Raw genomic sequence first — 24,739 nt, forward strand, 5'->3', positions numbered from 1 at the left:
GAGGAGCCCGAAACCGAGGTTCATGCCCTTAACTGACCTTTGGTCCGCAGGCTGACACTCTATCCATTTAGCCGAACTGGCTAGGGCAAAGATTTTTATTTTTACTTTAAATATATTTTTATTGATTTCAGAGAGGAAGGGAAAGGGAGAGAAAGAGAGAAACATCAATGATGAGAGAGAATCATTGATCAGCTGCCTCCTGTAGGCCCTCTACTGGGGATTGAGCCAGCAACTGGGGTATGTGCCCTGACAGGGAATCGAACAGTGAACTCCTGGTTCATGTGTTGCTGCTCAACCACTGAGCAACACTGGCTGGCCAAAGTAAAAGATTTTTAAAAGGAAAGTTAGGAAATACACTGAAGAGAAATAATGTTTTTATTGTCCTTTCACACGTCTGCATGTATTTCTAAGTGAGACAGCCCTGCTTGGAAAGTTTGTGGTGGGGCTGCTGATATTCTTATAGGGAATACACTAATTTGTGTGTCCCCCCCCCCTCCCCCCCCGCCCAATGTCCTAGGACCACTGCGTCTTCTCTTCTTAAGGAACATGCAGCTCATTCACGTACTGAGTCACTTCTCTACCCTATTTTTAGCTCAGTGAAGCTGCCCTCCTCCCTGACTGGAAGAGACAGAGGACGTCCAGTTCTACAGGGTTTAATTTACTAGGTGCAATCCCCGTGATAGTATGGCTTTCTGAGTGAAATTACCTGGGACAGAAGGAAAGATGGGAAAATGAGGAAGAAGAGTCCGTATTTACGGGAAAATGGACAGTCCGAAATTATAAGCTTAAAAGAGAACATCCATCCCCCCCTTCATTTCAGGGCAGGGCTTGGAGCCAGAGTCTCAGAACAGGAAGCCACAGGCAACCACTTAGTTCTCTGTCAATAGCATGAAAGTATGGGGAAAGGAAGTCGGATAGGGTGTTGACAAAAGCTCCAGGCTCAAAGTCTACCCCTCGGTTGTGCGACTTTGGTCAAGTGACTTCCAAAGCCTGAGTACAATATCTTTTCTTTTCTTTTTTTTTTTCCAAATTAGGTAATTAGATGGGTTGATAACCTCCAAATTTTCTTCCAATTTCCATATCCCATCTTTCTAAATATCAGGAAGTCCTGATATATAATTTTATAGCATTTCCTACCAAGAATTTCACTTCTGGGCTTTTGACATTTGTTTCTTGGTTTTATTTTCAATTTTTAACGTTTAAGGTAGAAGCTTGAGGAGGAATGGCAGGAACTGATGAGAATTCAACGATCTTGGTATCTGGGTCACAGGGTAGAAAGCTCTGGAAGTTGCTCCACCAACTTCTTCATAACCTGGTCAATTGGAATAGTTTTGTCTTTTAACCAAATTTCTCTTTTCTAAGAATTCCTTTGTCTTTTCTTGAAACCATTCACTGTACCCCTAAACTCTTTTGCTGTTCACTAGCCTATACTCATATATCAATTGATGTGACTGAATGATAAATATAATGATTATTTAAACAAATAATCAAGCACCTCCTATGTACTAGATAAGCAGTTTTCAAACTTTGTGATCTCAGGACTCTTCTACATGCTTAAAAATTGAGGACCTCCAAAAGCTTTTGTTTATATGGGTTATATCTATGATACCGAATTTTTGGACTGGAACCCGGATTCTTTGTCCGCCGGAATCTAAGAATGTATCCACAGAGAGAAAGTGGTATAGCAAAGGTGGAGATTTATTGAAGAACAAGTACAGACTCCCACGTGGGGAGAGGGAAAGAGTCCCACAGAATGGACTCCCAAGTAGGGAGGGGGAAAGGGTCCCACAGACTTCCTGTTTCCATGGTTTATAAAGGCTGCAGTTCTTGTGTCCTGATATCCCCTCTGATTGGTCAATATTCCCCATTGAATTGGTTACTATAGTGATTCCTGAGGCCCTCCTCCCTCATAGTCCTTCCATTCCTCTGGGCTTTCTTCTTTTCCATCTGAATGAAGGGCTTCCTTCTTTTTATTTTGTAAATATAGACCTTTCTTGGCTACTTCCAGTTCCCTTGTCTTATGGAAATATACCTGTTGTTGCTTCCTTGTCTTATGCAGATGTAACTGCACCTGGCTTCCTTGTGTTATGGAAATGTACCTTCTCCAGTCTGTAGCCCTGTGTTTTTCCATGGACCCCAATTCTAAAAAATCCTTAAGCCTGCCTATATTCCCCTAAAATTCCTGCTTCATTTATAGGTATTTGTTGAATTAAAAAATAAAATGGAGAAAATTTTAAGCCATTAACTGACTTTAAAATAGCCAAAATAAATCCATTATGTTAATGTAAAAAACCATTGAAACCTTTAAAGAATTTTTGTGAGTTTATTTGAGCCAAACTGTCGACATATGCTGGGAAGCAGAACCTCAATGAATTGAGATAATGCTCCGGAGAATGGCGGGTTACATCTGTATTTATACATTGCAATCAAACGAAAGGGATGTAGATGGGTTACATGAAATCCATTTGTGATAGACTAGAGAGGCAGGAGAAAGCAAAGCAGGGAAACCCCTGGGATTACATAAAAAGTAGAATGACAGACATATACTTAGGTGGATGCAGGAACAATTAACATAACAATGAAGGAATTTGTGGTATCTGTCCTGGAGCCCAGGCACATTAGGTTGTGCCCCAAGGGGTCTAGAAAAAGGGAAGTTACAAATTACCCAGACATTTAAAGGGTAATTATAGACACTAATTATAGACAAATATGTAAATTGACCATACCTCTACAACACCCCACAGCCAATCAGGAGGGAATATGCAAATTGGCAGGACAAAGATGGCGGTGGCCATGGAGCCAGCCAGAGTGGGAGGGAGGCTTGGGTTGCCCCCAGTTTCGGACGAAGCCAAGCTTCCCACCTGCCTGGTCTGGCCACCAAAGGAGGGGCCTGTGGGCGGCAGCCACGGAGCTGGCCTGAGCATGTGGGAGGCTTGGGTCGCCCAGGCCGGCCGCCAAGGGAGGGGCCTGCAAATGGCCCTCAGCTCCTCCCCCAGGCTGGCCATGCCACCATCAGGGTGAGGGTCCCCACTCAGGGGCATGACCAGCTTGCAAACAGCCATTAGCCCCTCACCCAGGCTGGCCAGGTACCCCAGCAGGGACCCCCACCCTGAGGGGGTGTGGCCAGCCTGAAAATGGCCCTCAGCCCCTTACCCAGGCTGGCCAGGCCCCCCAGTTGGGATCCCCACCCCATGGGGGTGTGGCTGGCCTGGAAACTGCCCCAGCCCCTCACTGAGGCCAGCACCATCCCCAATGTGGACCCCCACCCCAATGGGGGCATGGCCGGCCTGCAAACCACCACAGGCCCCTCGCCCAGGCTGCCCCGCCCCCTAAGGGAACCCCCACCCTAATCCTGGGACACCCTTCAGGGCAAACCAGCCGGCTCCCACCCATGTACCAGGCCTCTATCTATACTAATAAAAGGGTAATATGCTAATTAGACTGGGAGGCCTTCCAGGAGACCTTCCGGACATTCTTCTGGACAAAGCCATGGTGGCAGAGCCGAGGTAGAGGTGGTTAGGGGCCACGAGGGGAAGGCAGCTGTGGGTGATCAGACCGGTGTGGGGAGGGGCGTTGGGGTTGATCAGGCCGGCGGGCGGTGCAGTTAGTGGTGAGCAGGCCGTCGGACATCCCCTGAGGGGTCCCAGATTGGAGAGGGTGCAGGCTGGGCTGAGGGACACCCCCCATGCACGAATTTCATGCACCGGGCCACTAGTGTTATTATAGATGCAAAAAGGCAGGCTCAGTTAAGGTAAAGGTTGACCTTGTCAATGAAGATACCGGCCTAGGATGTAACTACCCACCATAACTGCTTTTAGTTAAAGTTTAATTTCAGACCATCCTTTGTGGTTACTTTACATCTCTGAGTTTGCAAGACCGCCAAGCAGGCCTTCCCTGAGCTTGTCAGGTTAGCATTGAAACAGGAATTTTAGGGGAACATAGGCAGGTTTAGGGAATTTTTAGAATTGAGGTCCATGGGGAAAAAAACACATAGCGCTACAGGGAGAAGTTACATTTCCATAAAACAAGGAAGCAGCAACAGGTATATTTTCATAAGACAAGGGAGCAGCAACAGGTACATTTCCATTACACAAGGAAGCCAGGGGCAGGGAGCAGCAATTGCCTTTACATAAGACCAGGGAACTGGAAGGACAAGGTCTATATTTACAAAATAAAGAAGAAGGAAGAAAGCCCAGAAAGAAAAGAACAATCGGGAGGAGGGCATCGCATGTCCCATGTGGTGTTTGACCTTTGAGTTCAGGAGTTGCTATAGTGACCAAATCAAAAAGAGGGATAGTGGCCAATCAGAGGGGATATCAGGACACAGGAACTACAACCTTTATAAAACATGGAAACAGGAAGTCGGTGGGACCCTTTTCCTCCTCCCCACATGGGAGTCCATTCTGTGGGACTCTTTCCCTCTCCCCACGTGGAAGTCTGTACTTGTTCTTCAATAAATCTCCACCTTTGCTATACTACCCTCTGTCCGTGGATTCATTCTTTGACTCTGACAGACAAAGAATCCGGGTTCCAGTTCAAAAATTCCGATTTCGTCCACAATTACATGCCAACAACTTAAAACAAACAAACAAACAACAGCTATATATTTAAAACAGAAAAAATTTTAGTGAGAGGAGTGGCCTTGTTCTGCAATTATTGCGAATCTATAAGACAGCTTACTATAAGACAGCTGGATTCTCATGCCTGGTTCTGTGTTTAATCTTTTGCTTTGGGGTTTGTATGTTTCCTGGGGCTGCTGTAAGAAATTGGCTCAAAACAAGAACACAAGATGCCTTAGCAGGTTTGGGTCAGTGGATAGAGCATTGGCCTAAGGACTGAAGGGTCCTGAGTTCGATTCCAGTCAAGGACACATGCCCGGGTTGTGGGCTTGATCCCCAGTAGGGGGTGTGCTGAGGGCAGCAGATCAATGATTCTCTCTCAGCATTGATGTTTCTCTCTTTCCCTCCCCTTTCCTCTCTGAAATAAAGAAATAGTATTAAAAAAAAACAAAAACAAAAAATAAGAACACAAGAAATGTGTTCTCTTATAGTTCAGGAGGCGGGAGGTCCCATGTCAGTCTCACTGTGCAGAGGCCAAGGGGTGGGCAGGAAAGTGCTCCCTCTGGAGGTTCTAGAGGGAAATTCGTCCCTGGCCTCTTCCAACTTCTGGTGGCTGATGCTCTAATGACTGAGAACACCCGCCAGGGCAAAACTGGATTTAAAAAAAAAAGTGAGTGTGTGGTGGTAAAGAGTACAGTTTGGAGCTTCTGCCTTGATTTGTGTTAAGGTGCCAGTGATTTTTAATAGCATTAGTGCAAATACCATAGTTTTTTCAGGATAAACTATGAGATTTAAAAAAATTTGTTCAACACTTATTTCTGCACCCCCGTGTCTAGTGCCAAGCATTTATATTAAAGCTCTACTTCAAGGATTTGTTGTTGCTTGTATTTAATAGATACAAACAAAGCAACAAGTCTAGCTACATCTGTAATTATATAATTGTTGTCTATCTGAAAGGCAGTATAATTCTGCAAATGAGATATTAATTCAGTCTTTGTGTTTGAAACAAATTTCCTAATTTGGTGAGTTACTGCATCTTTGGAGAGTATCACTGCCATGATTTCTTTGACTGACTTTTCATGTAGCAGACATTCATTGAAAAATGTACAGACTTTATTAGTGTCTCAGTTATTGTGTGCCCTTCTCTAGCCAGTGCAGCACAATCATTTAACCTGTAAGATGCTTCTGGGGGTTTTTCCTTTCTAGTTTGAAAAGTGGTAAAGCAAAAGTTTTGGCATTTAAAGATCTTGTCATGTTTAAAACCTTAAGTTCCCTTTCCTTTAAACTGAATTATTGGTCTCAAAATGATGCCTCAACTTAACTGGAACCATAATAGTATTTGAATCTGTCTTGTTGAGTAAGACAAGATAAGGTAAATTATGAACATCCCTAAAGCCAAGGAAAAGAAAGAAGCTTTTGTTATGCTTCCCTTACTTATTTGCAGTTCCACTCAGATTCTTCCCTTTACCAAAGTGAGAGAATTCTCTGGTACTGATGTCAAGTTCATCCTTTTCAGCATCTTAAGATGTGGGAGGGTTGAGAAAGCAAAGTCTTCTAATCTCCCTTTTGTAAGCCAATGAAATCCTAAAAACAAAACAAAACATAAACAAAATTTTATTTTAGAACTAGAGGCCGAGCACGCACGAAATCGTGCACAGTTAGGGTCCCTAGGCTCAGCCTGGACTCCATCACATGGCCTCTGCTGCTCTGTGATGCTATGTGAAGCTCCCTGCCCCAGGACGCTCCTTGATGCTCATAGCTCCTCGACTGCTCCGCAAAGCCTGCTGCCGCCCCACAAAGCTCGCCGTTGGATGCTCCGCGAAACTCCCTCACCCCGCGACTGCTTCGCAAAACTCACTGCTGCCCTGGTGACTGCTCCTCTAAGCTCACGGCCACCCCGGGAAGCAGCCCGCCACTGCCGCTCAACAGTCCCCAGTCCTGCCCCACCTCCAGCCCCCCATCATGGTGAACAGGTCGGGGGCCAGGGGAGGGGGGGACCAAGAGGTGCTTCATGTACTTCATGGTAACTGGTCACCCATTCGGTCGTGATGGCACCTAGCACTTTATATATATACTAGAGGCCCAATGCACAAAAATTTGTGCACTCAGGAGGGAGGGGGGTCCCTCAGCCTGGCCTGTGCCCTCTCGAAGTCTGGGACCCCTCGGGAGATAACGACCTGCTGGCTTAGGCCTGCTCCCGGGTGGCAGAGGGCAGGCCCAATCCCTAGGTGCAGCCCCTGGTCGGGCTCAGAGCAGGGCCAATTGGGGGGTTGGGGCACCGTCCCCTGTCACACTCAAGGCAGGGTCGATGCGGAGGTTGCGGCGCCACCCCCTGTCACGCACAGAGCAGGGCTGATCAGGGGGTTGGGGCACCACCCCCTGTCATGCACAGAGCAGGGTGGATCGGGAGGTTGTGATGCCACCCTCAGTCACGCTCAGGGTAGGGCCGATTGGGGGGTTGGAGCACCGCCCCCGTCACACTCAAGGCAGGGTTGATGGGGAGGTTGTGGCGCCACCCCCTGTCACGCACAGAGCAGGGCCATTCAGGGGGTTGGGGAGCTCCCCCCTGTCACGCTGATCCTGGTGCTGGGAGGCATATTACCCTTTTACTATATAGGATAGAGGCCTGGTGCATGAGTGGGGGCTGGCTGGTTTGCCCTGAAGGGTGTCCTGGATCAGGGTGGGGGTCCCCACTGGGGTGCCTGGCCAGCCTGGGTGAGGGGATGATGGCTGTTTGCAGCTGGTCACACACCCTTCAGGGTGGGGGTCCCCACTGGGGTGCCTGGCCACCCTGGGTGAGGTTCTGAGGGCCGTTTTCAGGCTGGCAGGTGACTAAAGCTCCCAACTGCTCCTTTTTTTCTTTCTTTTTTTATTCTGGGCCAGCTTTAGCTCTGAGGCTTGGCTCCAGCTCTGAGGCCTCCGCTGCTGAAAGCAGGTATCTGGTTTGTTTGGGTTCTATAATCGAAACACTGTTTCAACTCCAGCTCTGAGATCCCGGCTGGCTGAAAGCAGGTTTCTGGGGTTTTGTTTAGCTTCTATATTTGTAACAATGTTTCAAACTGCAAGCTCAGAGGCTGGCAGTGGCAGGTGGGGAACGTTGGAGTCTTCCGTCACTGAAGCAAGCAAGCCTCATGTTCGCTTCAAGCAGCCTGGCTTCCAGCCGCCATCTTGGCTGGCAGTTAATTTGCATATTGCCCTGATTAGCCAATGGGGAAGGGTAGCGGAGTGACACCAATTTGCATGTTTCTCTTTTATTAGATAGTATTTGGATAAGACATTAATGTCTAAAAGGAGAACAATTTCAGGTAAAATTCAAATATTTAAAGAAGTTTTCAATAAATTTAAAAATATTCTCCGAAAACAAGTCAACAAAACAGACCTTTTGCTTGTGTTTCTGCCTAGGTACTAGGACAATTTCGGGATTTCAAAAAACCATTTGTTGGAGGACTAACGAGGTTACAGAGATTAGGTATAAGTGAAGCTAGTGCATAAGAACACTAGAAGTACTGAGGACAAATTGATTTAGTTTCTGAAAACTAACATTATATATAGACTAGAGGCCCGGTGCATGAAATTCGTGCTGCGGGGGCGGCGGGGGAAGTGGGGAGTGGTCCCCTCAGCCCAGCCTGCACCCTCTCCAATCTGGGACCCCTTGGGGGATAGGGCCTAAACCAGGAGTCGGACATCCTTCTCACAATCCTGGACTGCTGTCTCCTAATTGCTCACCTGCCTGCCTGCCTGGTCGCCTCTAACTGACCCCCCTGCCAGCCTGATTGCCCTTCACTGCCTCTGCGTGCCAGCCTGATCGCCCCTAACTGGCCCCCTGTTGGCCTGGTCACTCCTAACTGCCCCCCCGCCGGCCTGGTCACCTCTTACTGCCCCCCACCCCTGCGGCCTGGCTGCCTCCAACTGCCCCCCTCTGCTTGCCTGGCCACCCCTAAATGCACCCCCCTGCCAGCCTGGTCACCCCCAACTGCTCCCCCCACTGGCCTAGTCACCCCTCACTGCCCCCACTGCCAGCCTAATCGCCCCCAACTGCCCCCCCCTGCTGGCCTGGTCTCTCCCAACTGCCCCACCCCCCCTGCTGGTCTGGTCACCCCTCACGCCCCCCTGTTGGCCTGGTCACCTCACGCAGCCTGCTGTTTAGTCGTTTGGTCGTCCCTCACTAACCCCTGTGCTGGCCTGGTTGCCCCACACAGCCTGCTTATTGTCATTTGGTCATCCCTCACTAAACCCCCTGCTGACCTGGTTGTAGGCAGCCATCTTCTGAGGGCGTGAGGGTTAATTTGCATATTACCTCTTTATTATATACTAGAGGCCCGGTGCACAAAATTTTGTGCACTCGGGGGGGTCCCTCAGCCTGGCCTATGCCCTCTTGCAGTCTGGGACCCCTTGGAGGATGTCCACCTGCTGGCTTAGGCCCGCTCCCTGGGGGATCGGGCCCAAGCTGGCAGTCAGACATCCCTCTGGCAGCCTGGCAGCCCTCGGGGGATGCCCACTTACCAGCAGGCAGCAGACCTAAGCTGCATTTGGACATCCTTAGCGTTGCTGAGGAGGTGGGAGAGGCTCCCGCCACCACCACTGTGCTGGCAGCCATCAGCCTGGCTTGTGGCTGAGCAGAGCTCCCCCTGTGGGAGCACACTGACCACCAGGGGGAAGCTCCTGCATTGAGCATCTGCCCCCTGGTGGTCAGTGTGTGTCATAGTGACCAATCATTCCTAGTCGTTCTGCTGTTAGGGCCAATTTGCATATTACCCTTTTATTATATAGGATAGAGGCCTGGTGCATGGGTGGGGGTCAGCTGGTTTGCCCTGAAGGGTGTCCCGGATCAGGGTGGGGGTCCCGCTGGGGTGCCTGGCCAGCCTGGCTGAGGGGCTGATGGCTGTTTGCAGGCTGGTCAAGCCCCGCCCAGTGGGGACCCTCACCCCATGGAGGTTTGGCCAGCCTGAGTGAGGGGCTGATGGCTGTTTTCAGGCTGGCCACACTCCCTTTAGGCTGAGGGGTCCCCACTGGGGTGCCTGGCCAGTCTGGGTGAGGGGCTGAGGGCCGTTTTCAGCCTGGCCAAGCCTCCCGGTGACAGAAGCTCCCAGCCTCTCCTTTTTTTTTTTCTTCTGGGATTTATTTACTTTCTATAATTGAAACTTTGTAGCCTTGAGTGGAGCTCAGAGCTGGCCAGGTTGGGCGGGAAGCTTGGCTTCCTCCATCGCCAGGGGCAATGAAGCCTTCTGCTCGCTCCAGCTCCGTGGCCACGGCCGGCTGAAAGCAGGTATCTGGGGTTTATTTATCTTCTATAATTGAAACTTTGTTGCCTTGAGTGGAGCTCAGAGCCGGCGGTGGCAGGTGGGAAGTTTGGCTTCCTCCATCACTGGGGCAACCAAGCCTCCTGCTTGCTCCAGCTCTGTGGCTGCTGGCCGCCATCTTGGTTGGGTTAATTTGCAAATAGTTGCTCTGATTGGCTGGTGGATGTGGCTTAAGGCGTAGCAAAGGTACAGTCACTTTGCATGTTTGTCTTTTATTCATGTAGATGAACTAGAGGCCCAGTGCACAGATTTGTGCACCAGTAGGGATCCCTTGGCCTGGCCTGGGGGAATTAGCAGAAACTGGCTCTCTGACATCCCCGAAGGCTCCCGGGTGTGTGGGGCCTGACTTGCTCAGTCCCGATTGGCCAGACCCCAGCAGCAAGCTAACCTACAGGTTGGAGCATCTGCCCCCTAGTGGTCAGTGTGCGTCTTAGCGACTGGTCCAATGGTTGAAGGAGCGGTTGAATACTTAGAATATTAGGTTTTTATTATATAGGATATTCATATATATTCTATATCTATATATACATATATATGATGTTAACCTTAAAAGATTCTAGAAAACACGATTCAAGCACACATTTCACTTGCCAATAGAGCGACTGTATATTAGCTATTCTCTTGAAAACTTCTCTGGACAATCCCAAGAGGATGCGAATAAAAACAACAAATAACACTTGAGTAAGACGGATACAGTTTTGACTTCATGGATTCCCGGGAAAGGTCTTGGGGACCCTCAGAAGTCACCAGCCCGCACTTTGAGAACCGTTGTCCTAGATTCCGCTCCAGGTAGCAACTGAGGCAAGAGCAATAGATAATCTCTCTGGGGGCAGACATATTCGCGTAGTGGCGGCCGTGATCAGTTCTGTCCTGGAAAAGCAGGCGGGAGCCCGGGCGAGGGCAGGGACCGCATCCTGGCTGCCTGGGGCTGGGGGGTCCCTCCAGCAGAGTGACCGTGACCCTGCGACCCGAGCAGGAGGTGACGGGGAGGGCCTGGCCTGGCGGTTTCCTAAATCCCAAGAGAAGAGAGGGACGGACTCGTAGGGCAGCCCGGCCGTCTGTCACTCAACACCGCCGGGGTCCCCAGCACCGCGCGGACGGGGCCGCACATGGCACCTCGGGGTGCGGTGGAGGGAGTGAGCGCTGGCCCAGCGGGACCAGAAACAGGCACCTGCCCTTGTGGGGGCCTCGGGCGCCCTTTCCTTCCTTCCCGACGTGAAACGGCGCGCGCAGGCTGTGCGAGTGCCTCTCCCCGCGGCCTCTCGCGCCCCCGCGCGGCCTCTGCCGAGAACTGCACTGTGCTTGTCCACGCGGAGCATCAATAAAGATTTCTGCTTCAAACAAACAGGAAGTGCCTACGGAGGCCGGGCGGGCGGCGGGCTGGGCCGGGCATGAAGCCGGGCGGCGGCCGGGGCGCGGGCGGCGGCGGCGGCGATGAGCGACATCGTGGAGAAGACGCTGACGGCGCTGCCGGGACTCTTCCTGCAGACGCCGGGGGCGGGCGGGCCCGCGGCCGCCAGGGCGCCCTTCTCCTCGCGGCTGGGCGGCCTCATCCGCGGCATCACCGCGCTCACCTCCAAGCACGTAAGCGCGGGCCGGGCCGGGCCGGGCCGGAGGTCGGGGCGCCCGGGAGGCCCCGCGCGGGGAGGCCGGTGTCCGCCGGAGCCAGGGGCTGGCCCTCCGCGGGGCTCGGGCAGCGTGTGTCGGTGCATCTCTGCGTCCGTGTGGACGCGGCACTCTCCCGCCGGGACTGACAGCTGGGAGGCCGGTGTGCATGGGCAGGGCCCTGACGCCGACTCGGGATCGGCGGGCAGATCGCTGGTTCCTGAGCCTGCAGGTGTTTCCTGGGCGCTGAGGTGGGAAGAGACCATGCATGTTCCATAGGTTGTTGGGAGGGCTGGGCGAGACATCACGGCGTGAGAATGCCAGCGGGAGCAGGTGTCAGCACGCACCGCCCCGCGAAGTTTCTCCCTCCTCCCCTCCTCGGTTCCTTCTCTCCCCCAGCTCTCCCTCTGCGGATGCCACCCGCGGGAGCTGACCCTGCCATCTGAACCCGCTGTCAAGTATCTTGGGGGAGCTTGAGGTGTTTAGTTAGACCAGTGGTCGGCAAACTCATTAGTCCACAGAGCCAGATATCAACAGTACAAGGATTGAAATTTCTTTTGAGAGCCAAATTTTTTAAACTTAAACTATATAGGTAGGTACATTCAACTTTAAATTAACGGTTTTCGTCTTCCGTTTTTGCGTCTTTGTAGCCATCTCAAACAGGGCACCTAAAAAATATTTCATTTTATTTTTATTTTTAAATATATTTTATTGATTTTTACAGAGAGGAAGAGAGAGGGACAGAGAGTAAGAAACATTGATGAGAGAGAAACATCGATCAGCCGCCTCCTGCACACTCCCCACTGGGGATGTGCCCGCAAGGAAGGCACATGCCCTTGACCAGAATCGAACCCGGGACCCTACAGTCTGCAGGCCGACGCTCTTTCCACTGCGCCAAACCAGTCAGGGCAAGTGTTTCATTTGATAATAATAAAGCCACCAACACAAAAGAATTACAATTCTTAAATTGATGACAAAAATACCTGTAGGATTTGCAGCTGGTTGGAAAAATACAGGTAACTTTATGCTTCGAGTAGGTACTTTTGTCACCTGCGCACCATTTGTGGACCCGACTAGTACTAACCACTGCACAATGAGACTGCTGACTGACTGGCTCACTCAACTCCTGCATGAATCCTGCATGTCCCCCTGCCCGCGGCCCACCCCCCCCTCCCCCGCACTTGGTATCCCGGGGCCGCCTGCGCCCTGTCTCCCATTGCCCAACCAACCAACACCCCCCACTTCTTCTAACGCCACTTCTTCAAAATAGACTCGCCCAGGCCGAAAACCGACTTCTGCGCATGGGCCACGAAGTTTCAATCGCTCTGTACGTGCACGCCTGCACGTGGTATTTTGTGGAAGAGCCACACTCAAGGGGCCAAAGAGCCGCATGTGGCTCACGAGCCGCAGTTTGCCCACCACTGAGTTAGACCAATGGGTAGGGCAAAGAAAAAAGCATAATTCTCCCAACATGTACAATTTACTGCGTGAGTCACTGCCTCAGATGGGCTTTGAAGATGAGGAGTTATTTTGCAAGTGATTACGTTCCCACAACTTTGGGTAGTTGCACAGGTTGTGCAAGATACTCATTCAAAGCTTCAAGGAGCTTGTATCTTTACAAAATCACGTTACTGTGTCATAATTTGTTCAGTTGTATTTATGGAAGAGGTTATGTGGGAGACACGGAGGAAACAGAAAAACACACTTTCTCTTCCCAGGGAATGGGTCGTTCATCTTGGGCTTGGACGAGTAGAAGAGTATACAGTGATGTAAGTGCCAGGAGAGAGGGAAGGGCAGCGAGGGAAGGCTTTTCTTTAGAGTACTCTGGGTGTTGAAAAAGTTCTTTTAAAACTGAGATTAGATGCTGCTGTCCTGGGGAGGGTCTGCTTCACATTCAGAATTCATTATTTGTGGACTTAATATTGTCTTAACGTTTTGTCCTTTGCTAATTTTTATAAGATGCTGAATGAAATAAAAAAAAAATTTTGTGCCCTGCCTGGTTTGGCTCTGTGGATAGAGCGTCGGCCTGTGGAGTGAAGGGTCCCAGGTTCGATTCCGGCCAAGGGCACATGCCTGGGTTGTGGGCTCAATCCCCAGTAGGGGATGTGCAGAAGGCAGTCGATCAATGATTCTCCCTCATCATTGATGTTTCTATCTCTCTCTCCCTCTCCCTTCCTCTTTGAAATCAATAAAAACAAATAAAAAATAAGTTAAAAAAAATTTGGTCCCAAATTGAGGTTTGAAACTATATGTAAGGTATCTATATGTGGTAGTGCTTTACCAGTAGTTCTTGGTTAGCCACCAAATGGACACCTGTTAATTCAATGTGTAATTTAAAGATAGCATTATATTAGCCAAAAATGGGGCCACTTTTCAAGTGCCTTTAAGAAGGTAAAATACTGCCGAAACCGGTTTGGCTCAGTGGATAGAGCGTCGGCCTGCGGACTGAAGGGTCCCAGGTTCGATTCCGGTCAAGGGCATGTACCTGGGTTGAGGGCACATCCCCAGTAGGAGATGTGCAGGAGGCAGCCGATCGATGTTTCTCTCTCATCGATGTTTCTAACTCTCTATCCATCTCCCTTCCTCTCTGTAAAAAATCAATAAAATATATTAAAAAAAAAAAAAAAAAAAGAAGGTAAAATACAATGCAGAGAGTGGAAGTGGCCACATTGATGTATTTATAGGGAAAGGTGAGAAATAAGGAGAAAAAGATAGAGAAGAATATAGTGTAAGGGAAACAGACTGATTTTGTTTCTGCCTTACCCTGTTTCTCTATTCCATGAAGGCTTTTTAATTTTAAGGGAAAGGTGTGAGAACCTTTTTGTTGGCCACTACATGAAGAATTTTTCTTTTTCTCCACTGTTATTAAAAGAAAATTTTTTTTTCCTACTAAACTGTCTTTAAGGGGTCAGTAACTGAGTGAAGAAAGAGGAAGATGGATTAGACTGGAAATATATATTCTTTCCAAGAATGAGAGACTGAGGATTGGATAAATGCCTTTAAGCAAATCTTAATCACATAATTTTTATAACTCTCCTTTAAAATAATGTTTATTTTTATTGAAAATATTGTTAATTATATTTTCCCTTTAAAAATACTGTTACAGCCCAGCTAATGTTGCTCAGTGGTTGAGCATTGACCCATGCACCAAGAGGTTGCCAGTTTGATTACCAGTCAGGGCACATGCCCGGGTTTCAGGCTCAATCCAGTAGGGGGCCTGCAGGAGGCAGCTGATTGATGTTTTTCTCTCTCTCCCTTTGTCTGAAATCAATAAAAACATATTAAAAAAATAAAAAGTTTTAAAAATACTGTATAGTTTAAAAAGGCAGTTGTTCATGCATTTAAATATGCTCACTTTTTCAGGAGGAAGAGAAACTAATCCAGCAGGAACTAAGTAATCTGAAAGCAGCTGTTTCTGCTCCTACAACAACACTGGTAAGTTTGCATAGTCAGCGTCAGCACATTTGGAATTTGAAATCTGGTCCACTGTGGACTCCATAGTGACATCTAATTGATCACTTGCTAAAATCTAATTTATCACAATCAGTTATGGATGGTAGCAAGTCAGATGTTAACTTTAGCCTTTTATTATTGACTGACTGCATGGAGCAAGATTTGCTTGACTAAGTTATTTTAGTGCCATTGTGATGATAATTTACATAAATGTGGCGATACTCCTGGAACCCTAGTGCTGATCTTACTGTTTTAATATTGTGCTCTGGAAAAAGGTGAATATATATCATTTAAATTAATATTTTCAGATCCAAATTGACACATTGCAGATCTCATTTTACTGTTATATATCTTAGAGTATAGGTTTATATATCTTGGAGTATAGGTTGACTGACTGACAAGATAAAAAAAATGTGTTGTTTTTTTTTGCTATAAAACTAAGTATATTGCCTAGCAGCTAAATCACAATCCAGTTGTTTTTAAACTTGGTTCTACATAGTTAGATTTTTCACACAGCATTAATTTCATCAACTTTTTTTGTTAATCCTCACCTGAGGATATTTTTTCCATTATTATTTTATTTTAATTTATTTTTTTTAGAGAAAGTGGGAGGGAGGGAAGAAGAGGGGAGAGAGAGAGAGCGAGAGCGAGAGCGAGAGAGAGAGAGAGAGAGAGAGAGAGAGAAACATCAATGTGAGAGAGACACACTGATTGTTTGCCTCTTGCATGTATCCTGACCAGGGGCTGGGGATCGAACCTGCAACCCAAATATGTGCTCTTGACCAGGGATTGAACCTGAGATCCCTCCATCTATGGGCCTACACTCCAACCACTGAGCTAGACTGGCTAGGGCACATAAACTTTTTAATGAGTGGCTACTTTATGCAGGTCACTATAGGACTGTTCCTACTTTGTTAAATTAAGACCTATGTGGGTTTTTTTCTTTGCTAATTTTAATATGGTTTCACATAATTAGATTTTCCCAAGCAATATTTCCTCAACAGAGTTTTAGTGAGTGCTTTCTGTATGTAAGTTACTGGGAATGTTCTCCCTCTTCCTCTAATAAAAATATTGGGTGATTATTTTGCATGAGTACATGCCTGTACATGAATAGCACTTGTAAAGTCTGAGAGAATGTATATATTTCCTTTTATGATCAAAATATGTGGACAAAGGAGACTCAAAACATAACTAATTTGATGTACCTATGTATATATGTTTGTGTGTGTACCTAAGTCTGTGTGCCTATAATATCGTGTTTCATAGTACTTGATAGGAATGTTAAGCAGAAATGGTTTCCCACTTTTTTACTATGCTAGATTTCCATTTTCTATAATTGGCATCAATAAATATAATTTTTCTTGCTACCAGGCATAAACCTGGTGAGGGCAGAACTAAGATAAACAGGTGGAAGTTAGGAAGGGAGATGTTATAATTATGGCCATCCAGCTATGGACATGCTTTACAGGGTAGTCTGACCCTGAGGTGGTCATGAAGAGGTTGGGTGAGTTTGTCAGACAGTTGTAAAGAGAACTCCTGCAATGGGGATATACCTCTTCTCTAAAACTAAGAGAATAGCAATGTCTGTAATATAAATGTAAGTACATAATGACTTTTGAAAAACTCTGAGATAAATGTTATAAAACCAAGGTTGATACTTAATGGCTTAAGTGAACACTTTCACTCCTAATTTATATAGAATCCCTTTGAAGAGGGTCTTCCAGTATCTTATAAGCTTGTGTTTTTAGTATTTGTAGTCTTAATGTGGTAATGAATTAATTTATATTACTTTAAGTACAAGCGACCTGAATTAAACCTTATTCCCCTAAGATTTTCCTATGGTTTCTTTTTAAACTCTTTATTTCACATATATACATATATAATAATGAAATATTAAACATTATTATGCTTACATTAAAATATTTTATTGTTTCTGGAATCTCAGAGGGAAGGTAGTGGTGGGTGGGTGGGAAGAGATCAATCTAAGAACTTATATGCATATATGCATAACCCATGGACACAGACAATAGTGTATGGTGAAGGGGGATGGGGGCAGGCTAGAAGGGGTCAATGAGGGGAACAAGGGGACATGTAATCTCTTCAACAGTAAAGATTTAATTTTAGAAAAATCATAAAATATTTTGTTTCCTAAGGATTTGTGATTCAGTAATCCTATAGTATACTAACTTTAATTTTTAAATATTAGAAGTCTGAGCTTTTTTTTATTTTGAAACACATTTTATTTTTATTTCTGATTAAACATGCTATAAGTATTTAGAATGAATACTCAGTGATACAAATACTTAAAAATGCAAATATATTAATAGAATCTTCTAACACAACTTATTCTCTTGTGTTGTCAATATTGAAAGACCCAGTTAAAAGATTAAAGATTGGAATGGCTCTACCATTAATGAAATCATGTCCTGTAGTTCATAATAATTGTGAGAGTTTTGGAAAAAGAATGCCTATAAAGCTAACTGTTGGATGTTATATACAGCATAATAATTCTGAAGAAAGTTCACATGCAATTATTTATTATTTTTGTGTTTTTTTTTAATCCTCACCTGAGGATATTTTTCTTTTCTTTCTTTCTTTTCTTTCTTTTTTTTTTTTTTTTTTTTTTTTTTTAGAGAGAGTGGTAGGGAGAGGGGAAAAACAGACAGAAATATTGATGTGAGAGAAATATATTGATTGGTTGCCTCCTGCACGAGCCCTGACCAGGGCCTGGGTCGGGGAGGAGCTTGCAATTGTACCCTTGACTGGAATCGAACCCAGGACCCTTCGGTCTGCAGGCCGATGTTATCCACTGAGCCAAACTGGCTAGGGTGCAATTTTGTTTTTAAATGTGAAAAATATTTTATTACAGAAATTACTACCAACTTGTGGGAATTTTATGAATGTTTTCAGTTGATAAAATATATTAAAATAGTGTGCTGCATTCTAGAAGCCAACTCACATTACTATGGGCAATATTTTGTCTGAGGATCATCATATGTCTCACATTATGACCAAATTTTACATGAGAGTCATCTAGAATTATAAATAGCTACAGTTGATTTATTTTATAGTATTGCGACTAACAAAATATTGAAATTATTTTACTAAAATGAATACTGTTGGTAGTTAAGTTAGGGAACAACTTTTTTTAAAACAGATATATATATATATATATATATGTATATATATATATATATATATATATATATATATTTTTAAATATATTTTATTGATTTTTTACAGAGAGGAAGGGAGAGGGATAGAGAGTTAGAAACATCGATCAGCTGCCTCCTACACACTCCCTACTGGGTATGTGCCCGCAACCAATGTACATGCTCTTGACCGGAATTGAACCTGGGACCCTTGAGTCTGCAGCCCGATGCTCTATCCACTGAGCCAAACCGGTTAGGGCTTAATATATATTTTATTGATTTTTTACAGAGAGGAAGGGAGAGGGATAGAGAGTTAGAGACATCGATGAGAAAGAAACATCGATCAGCTGCCTCCTGCACACACCCACTTGGGATGTGCTCGCAACCAAGGTACATGCCCTTGACTGGAATCGAACCTGGGACCCTTCAGTCCACAGGCCAGTGCTCTATTCACTGAGCCAAACAGGTTAGGGCTATGGAGCAACTTTTATTTATAAAGTCTGACTTAAGGTGATTAATTTATCACACACACACACACACACACACACACACACTCTTTTCAGTGCCAGGATTAAAGGATTTCCTTGTTAAATGATTACAACAGAATTAAAATATAAAACATTCTATTTATTTACACAGTTACTGGATATTTTTCTTTTCAGAAAATGATGAAGGAATGTATGGTGAGACTTATATATTGTGAAATGCTTGGATATGATGCTTCCTTTGGCTACATACATGCAATCAAGTTGGCACAACAAGGAAACCTTTTAGAAAAAAGAGTAGGTATGTATGTGTTCAAGACTTAATGTTGCCTTTAAAGTTCCAATTACTATATAAAATGAATGATGGCAGGTATCTATATATATAAAAGCCTAAGTGACCGTTAAGACCAACTGGTCGACCAGTTGCTATGATGCGCACTGACCACCAGGGAGCAGACACTCAACACAGGAGCTGCCCCCTAGTGGTCAGTGCGTTCCCACTGCCAACAGCCCGCGGTCCCTCCCCGCAGCCGGCCAACCTCCCGTGACCCCTCCCTCCGGCTGGCCAACCTGCCGTGGTCCCTCCCCCCAGCTGGTTGGCCCCGATTGCCCCGATTAGAACCTCCCGATTGGCCCCGGTCAGCCCCAATCAGGACTGGGTGAGATGCCCCAATCGGCCCCGATCGCCGGCCAGGCTGAGGGACCCCACCTGTGCACGAATTTGTGCACTGGGCCTCTAGTATAGTATGTTTTTAGAGCATTGCCTTATAGTTTCCAAAGCTCTAAAAAGGTAATAGTACTTCAAAACTCAGAGCCAATAAATAAAGTCAGTTTTCCTGATTCCTAGCATTTTGTAGTTATAGAGATTAAAAATTGCCTGTTATGATGGTGGTTGGATGTCAATATATATATTTGTCAAAACTCGTTAAACTAGGCCTGGCTTAGTGGTTGAATGTCGACCTATGAACCAGGAGGTCATGGTTCAGTTCCCGGTCAGGGCACATGTCTGGGTTGCAGACTCGATCCCCAGCAGGTGGCGTTTAGGAGGTAGCTGATCAATGATTCTCTCTCATCATTGATGTTTCTATCTCTCTCTCCCTTTCCCTTCCTCTCTCTGAAATCAATCTATAATAATAAAAGCATAATATGCTAATTAGACTGGACAGGTGACGACCTTCTGGAAGAAGCCTCGGCTGCGAGGGCCAAGCCCCTTGCACGAATTTCATTTTTAAAAGTATATTTTAAAAAAACCTCATTAAACAAAAATGGGTGAATTTTCTTGTATGCAAATTATATAAACCTCAGTAAAGCTAATTTTTAAAAGCCTGTCTAACCTCATGAACTTAATGATCAGAAATGTTTCTTTATAGAATAAAACTGAAATTGACTTGAATAATTTTAAATATCTTGTTCTCAGTTTCACATATGTTAGCTATAAGGATTAGAGGCATCTTTTTATTTATTTATTAAAATTTTTTATTTATTGATTTGAGAGAGAGAGGGAGAGAGAGAGAGGAGAAAGGGAGAGAGAAAGAGCATTTTGTGTGTTTCACTTATTTATGCATTTATTGGTTAACTGTATGTGCTCTGATGGGGATCAAAGCTACAACCTTGGCGTATGGGGACGATGCTCTTACTAACTGAGCTACCTGGCCAAGGCCTAGAGGCATTTAAAAAATTTTTTGTCTCTATAATCAACCTTTAGGGCTATTAAGGAAAATTCTTTCAAGGACTTAAAAAGTTCTATTCATATAGATTTGGCTTTATATCAGAATCCCAAGAAGGAAGCACTTTAGAATAATAGAGGACTAGAGCATGTTCTTTATTGAAAGGAGTTGATAGTGTCATACTGTCCCGGACCAGCATTCTTCACAAGTTGTAGTGACTTGTGCCGTTCATATGGTGGGATGGGGTGGGAGATGTCTTGGTAAAGATTCTCAGACTATATGCATACGATACTCCACTCGTTGAACCTCACTCTACCCAACATAGGCTTCCAATTCTAGACTTGTTTTCTTCCCTCAAGTAGAATGTCCTTTGGCATCCTGTCTCTTCTCTTCATATTCCAAATCAAGTTTGAACTCTTCTGTCATCATTCAGGTGGCTCCTACCATCTGTTATCTTATGGTGTTGTCTTTTCACATATTAATGTTTTAGTTCCCAAACTAATTCTAAGATCTCTGACGGCAGGAAATTTTGGCAACACTAGATAGTCAATAAATATTGGATGGTTGTTGTTGGTGATATTTTGTACAACTCTTTCTATATTCTGCTTTTTAGACTTTCATGTAATTCTTTTCATTTTCACTTATTTTAAAAATATGTGGCCCTAGCCAGTTTTGCTCAGTGGATAGAGCATCAGCCCACGAATTGAAGGGTCCTGGATTCATTTTTGGTCAAGGGCATGTACCTTGGTTGCAGGCTTGATCCTGGCGCTGGTCGAGTATATGTGGGGAGACAGCCAATCTATGTGTCTCTTTCACATCGCTCTTTGTCTCTCTGTGTCTCTCCACCTTTTACATGTCTTCATTTTGGTACAATTGTCTCATTAACTCTCGTGGGATTATTAATGCTACTTTTGGTGTTTTCTTTGATGAAGAACGCCTTCTTATTTTTCATATTAATATTTTTAAGTAACTGAATTTCAGTACCCATTAAGTCAGGCATTATGTTAGGTGCTCTATCTTGTGAGATAGTATTTCATTTTACAGAGGAGAAGATGGAGGCTCAGAAAGATCAAGTCACTTGTCCAAGGTCGTAGAGCTAATGAATGGTGGAACCAGAATGTGAACCCAAATTTCTATGAGTCAAAGCCTATATTCTTATGCTATACCTAACTCTTAGTCATAGCAAATACACTCTATAATCATAGCTGTCATTCTTTATTTTTGTGAAACCGTTTTCATTCTTTTGTCATAGAATCGCCCCCCCCCCCCCCCCCCCCGCGTTTCCTAATTGTGAAATAGGAAATTTTTGTAACAGAATTAAGATTTCATGTAGATAGTCTTTGGATTAGTTTGTTGTTCTTGTAATTTGACGTTGGTGACTTGGGTGTGGGTGATACCCTAGCTGAACAGGTCAGTTCTTAGCAATCTGTTAAGACCTAATCTCCGCTTTAATGTTCTCTAGAGTTTTTCTCATCTCTTTCTTGGTCCTGGTTAGGTTTTTATTTTCCCTTTCATGATTGTGGGAGTAACAGCACTTCCTATGACCTTCAGTAAAGATGTTGCAGTGGGTCACACTACTTGGTTGTGAGAATAGGAACTTTCTTTCTTTTTTTAATCTTTATTGTTGAAAGTATTACATATGTCCCCCTTTTCCCCCCATTGTCCCCATCCAGCCTGCCCCAGGCCTTTAGCACCCTATGGTCTGTGTCCATGGGTTATATGCATATATGCATACAAGATCTTTGGTTGATTGCCACCCACCTTCCTCCACCTTTCCTCTGAGATTCCACACTCTGTTCCATGCTTCCATGTCTCTGGATCCACTCTGTTCATCAGTTTATTTTGTTACTTAGATTTCACATATGAGTGAGATCATGTGATATTTGTCTTTCTCTGACTGACTTATTTCACTTAGCATGATACTCTCCAAGTCCCTCCATGCTGTCTCAAAGGGTAAGAGATTCTTCTTTTCTTACGGCTGCATGGTATTTCATGGTATAAATATACCACAACTTTTTTATCCACTCATTTACTGATGGGCACTTGGGCTGTTTTCAGATCTTAGCTATTGTAAATTATGCTGCTATGAACATAGGGGTGCATACATTCTTTCTGATTGGTGTTTCGGGTTTCTTAGGATATATTCAAGAGGTGGAATCACTGGGTCAAATGGCAGTTCCATATTTATTTTTTGAGGAAACTCCATACTGTTTTTCATAATGGTTGCTGTTAGGGTCACCAAAGGAGGAATGCACGAGGCCAAAAGGGATGAAGAATTATAAATTTACTAGAGGTCTGGTGCATGAAATTTGTGCATGGGCAGTGTGGGTGGGGAATCCCTTAGCCCGGCCTGCAGCCTCTCCAATCCAGGACCCCTCAGGGGATGTTTGACTGCCGGATTAGGCCCGATTCCGCCCTCTCGCAATCCGGGACCACTGGCTCCTAACTGCTCGCCTGTCTGCCTGCCTGTTGCCCCTAACTGCTTCCCCTGCCGGCTTGATCGCCCCCTAACTGCTTCCTTGCTGGCTTAATTGCCCCCCTAACCTCTCCCCCCTGTCGGACTGATTGCACCCTAACTGCTTCCCCCCCCGCTGGCCTGATCATCCCCTAACTGGCCTGATCGCCCCTAACTGTCCTCCCCTGCTGGCCTGATCGCCCCTAACTGCCCTCTGCTGCTGACCTGACTGCCCCTAACTGCTCTCCCCTGCCGGACTGATCACCCCTAACCATCTCTGCCTTGGCCCCCGCCACTGTGGCTTTGTCCAGAAAGACGTCTGGAAGATGTCTGGCCTAATTAGCATATTACCCTTTTATTACTATAGATTAGGTCATCTGGATACCAGATGGGCTGAGCTCCAGAGGTTTTTAAAGGACTCTAGGCTGGCTTTTTCTGGGTGGAGAATTCTCTGTGCAGGTGTGGATTCTGGAAAACTCCGGAGGGGAGAGATAATGGTCTTAGCAAGTGGAATGTGGTCTAAGCAAGTGAAATGTCCATTGTGAAGTGGCCTAAAGGTCAGTTCCCAGGGGAGGGGGCATCGATTCAATTATTTGCTCAGACCTAACAGTTGGACCAGTCTGCATTCCCACCAGCAGTATACTAAGGTTCCCTTTTCTCCACATCCTCGCCAGCACTTGTCATTGGTTGATTTGTTGATGGTAGCTATTCTGACAGGTGTGAGGTGATACCTTATTGTTGTTTTAATTTGCATCTCTCTGATGATCAGTGACTTTGAGCATTTTTTCACATGTCTCTTGGCCATCTGTATGTCCTCTTTAGAGAAGTGTTTATTTAGGTCCTTTGCCCATTTTTAAATTGGATTGTTTGTCTTCCTTTTGTTAAGTTGTATAAGTTCCTTATATATTTTGGATATTAACCATTTTAGATGTATCATTGCCAAATATGTTATCCCATACAGTGGGCTCCCTTTCGTTCTGTTGATGGTTTCTTTTGCTGTACAGAAGCTTTTTATTTTGATATAGTCCCATTTGTTTATTTTCTCCTTAGTTTCCTTTGCCTTAGGAGATGTATCCATAAACATATTGCTATGAGAGATGTCTGAGATTTTGCTGCCTATGGTTTCCTCTAGGATTTTTATGGTTTCACTACTTAGATTTAGGTCTTTTATCCATTTTGAGTTTGTTCTTGTGTTTGGTGTAAGTTGGTGGTCTATTTCATTTTTTTTGCATGTATCTGTTCAATTTTCCCACCACTGTTTATTGAAGAGACTATCTTGACTCTATTGTATGCTTTTGCCTCCTTTGTCAAATGTTAATTGAGTGTAATGGCTTGTGTTGATTTCCTGAGTTCTCTGTTCTGTTCCATTTCTATGTGCCTGTTCTTGTGCCAGTACCAGGCTGTTTTGTTTATGGTGGCTTTGTAGTATAGCTTGAAATCTGGTATTGTAATTCCCCCAACTTTGTTTTTCTTTTTCAAGATTGCTGCAGCTATTCAGGGCCTTTTTTGATTTCATATAAATTTTTGGAGTATTTGTTCTAGCTCTGTGAAATATGCCCTTGGTATTTTAATGGGGATTGCATTGAATCTAGATTGCCTTGGATAGTATGGACAGTTTAATGATGTTGATTATATCCAATCCATGAAATTATGTGGGTCCCCTTCTCAGTTCTGGTGCTCTCTGCTGGGGGTTGGGGGAGGGCCCAGCTTGGGGATTAGACCCCAGAGTTCTCAGTGGCAACTCCCCACAGCTGAAATACCTCTCTGGAACTTCAGTTGCTGTCTGTGGGTGTCCAGACAGCCCTTTCTGCCCCTGCCCCTGCTACCAGTCTCTATTCGGTCTCCACTTTTGGTCCTTGGGTATCAGGGTTCTCTCCAGCGAGTTTCCCATTGATTATTCAGAAAGTTTTTCTGTATTTTAGTTGTAATTTCAAGTTTGTTCCTGGGAGCCTGCTCGTGCAGCATGCACTTATTCCGCCGCCATTTTTAATCCTCTCCAGAGCTGCTTTTAATAGGTTTCTGTACAGATCCATTTGGCATCAACTCCCAGTCTCTGATGATAG

General features: G+C 45.4%; 1 protein-coding gene across 4 annotated transcripts in view; it reads left to right on the forward strand.

The window, feature by feature from the left end:
* The first annotated feature begins 11,238 nt into the window (after positions 1 to 11,238).
* AP4E1 (adaptor related protein complex 4 subunit epsilon 1) overlaps positions 11,239 to 24,739 on the forward strand; it is a 73,547-nt gene continuing 60,046 nt past the window's right edge. The window contains exons 1-3 of one of the 4 annotated variants that reach the window (XM_036301400.1): positions 11,239 to 11,443; positions 14,828 to 14,899; positions 18,732 to 18,855. In XM_036301400.1, the coding sequence (XP_036157293.1) occupies positions 11,294 to 11,443; positions 14,828 to 14,899; positions 18,732 to 18,855 (346 nt within the window). In that variant the 5' untranslated portion in view covers positions 11,239 to 11,293. Of the gene's footprint in view, positions 11,444 to 13,184; positions 13,234 to 14,827; positions 14,900 to 18,731; positions 18,856 to 24,739 lie in introns of those variants that run through there. The other 3 variants (XM_036301391.1, XM_036301408.1, XM_036301418.1) reach the window with 3 other exon arrangements.

Source organism: Myotis myotis, unplaced genomic scaffold (assembly GCF_014108235.1).
Source record: "Myotis myotis isolate mMyoMyo1 unplaced genomic scaffold, mMyoMyo1.p scaffold_m19_p_1, whole genome shotgun sequence".
Taxonomy (NCBI): Eukaryota; Metazoa; Chordata; class Mammalia; order Chiroptera; family Vespertilionidae; genus Myotis; species Myotis myotis.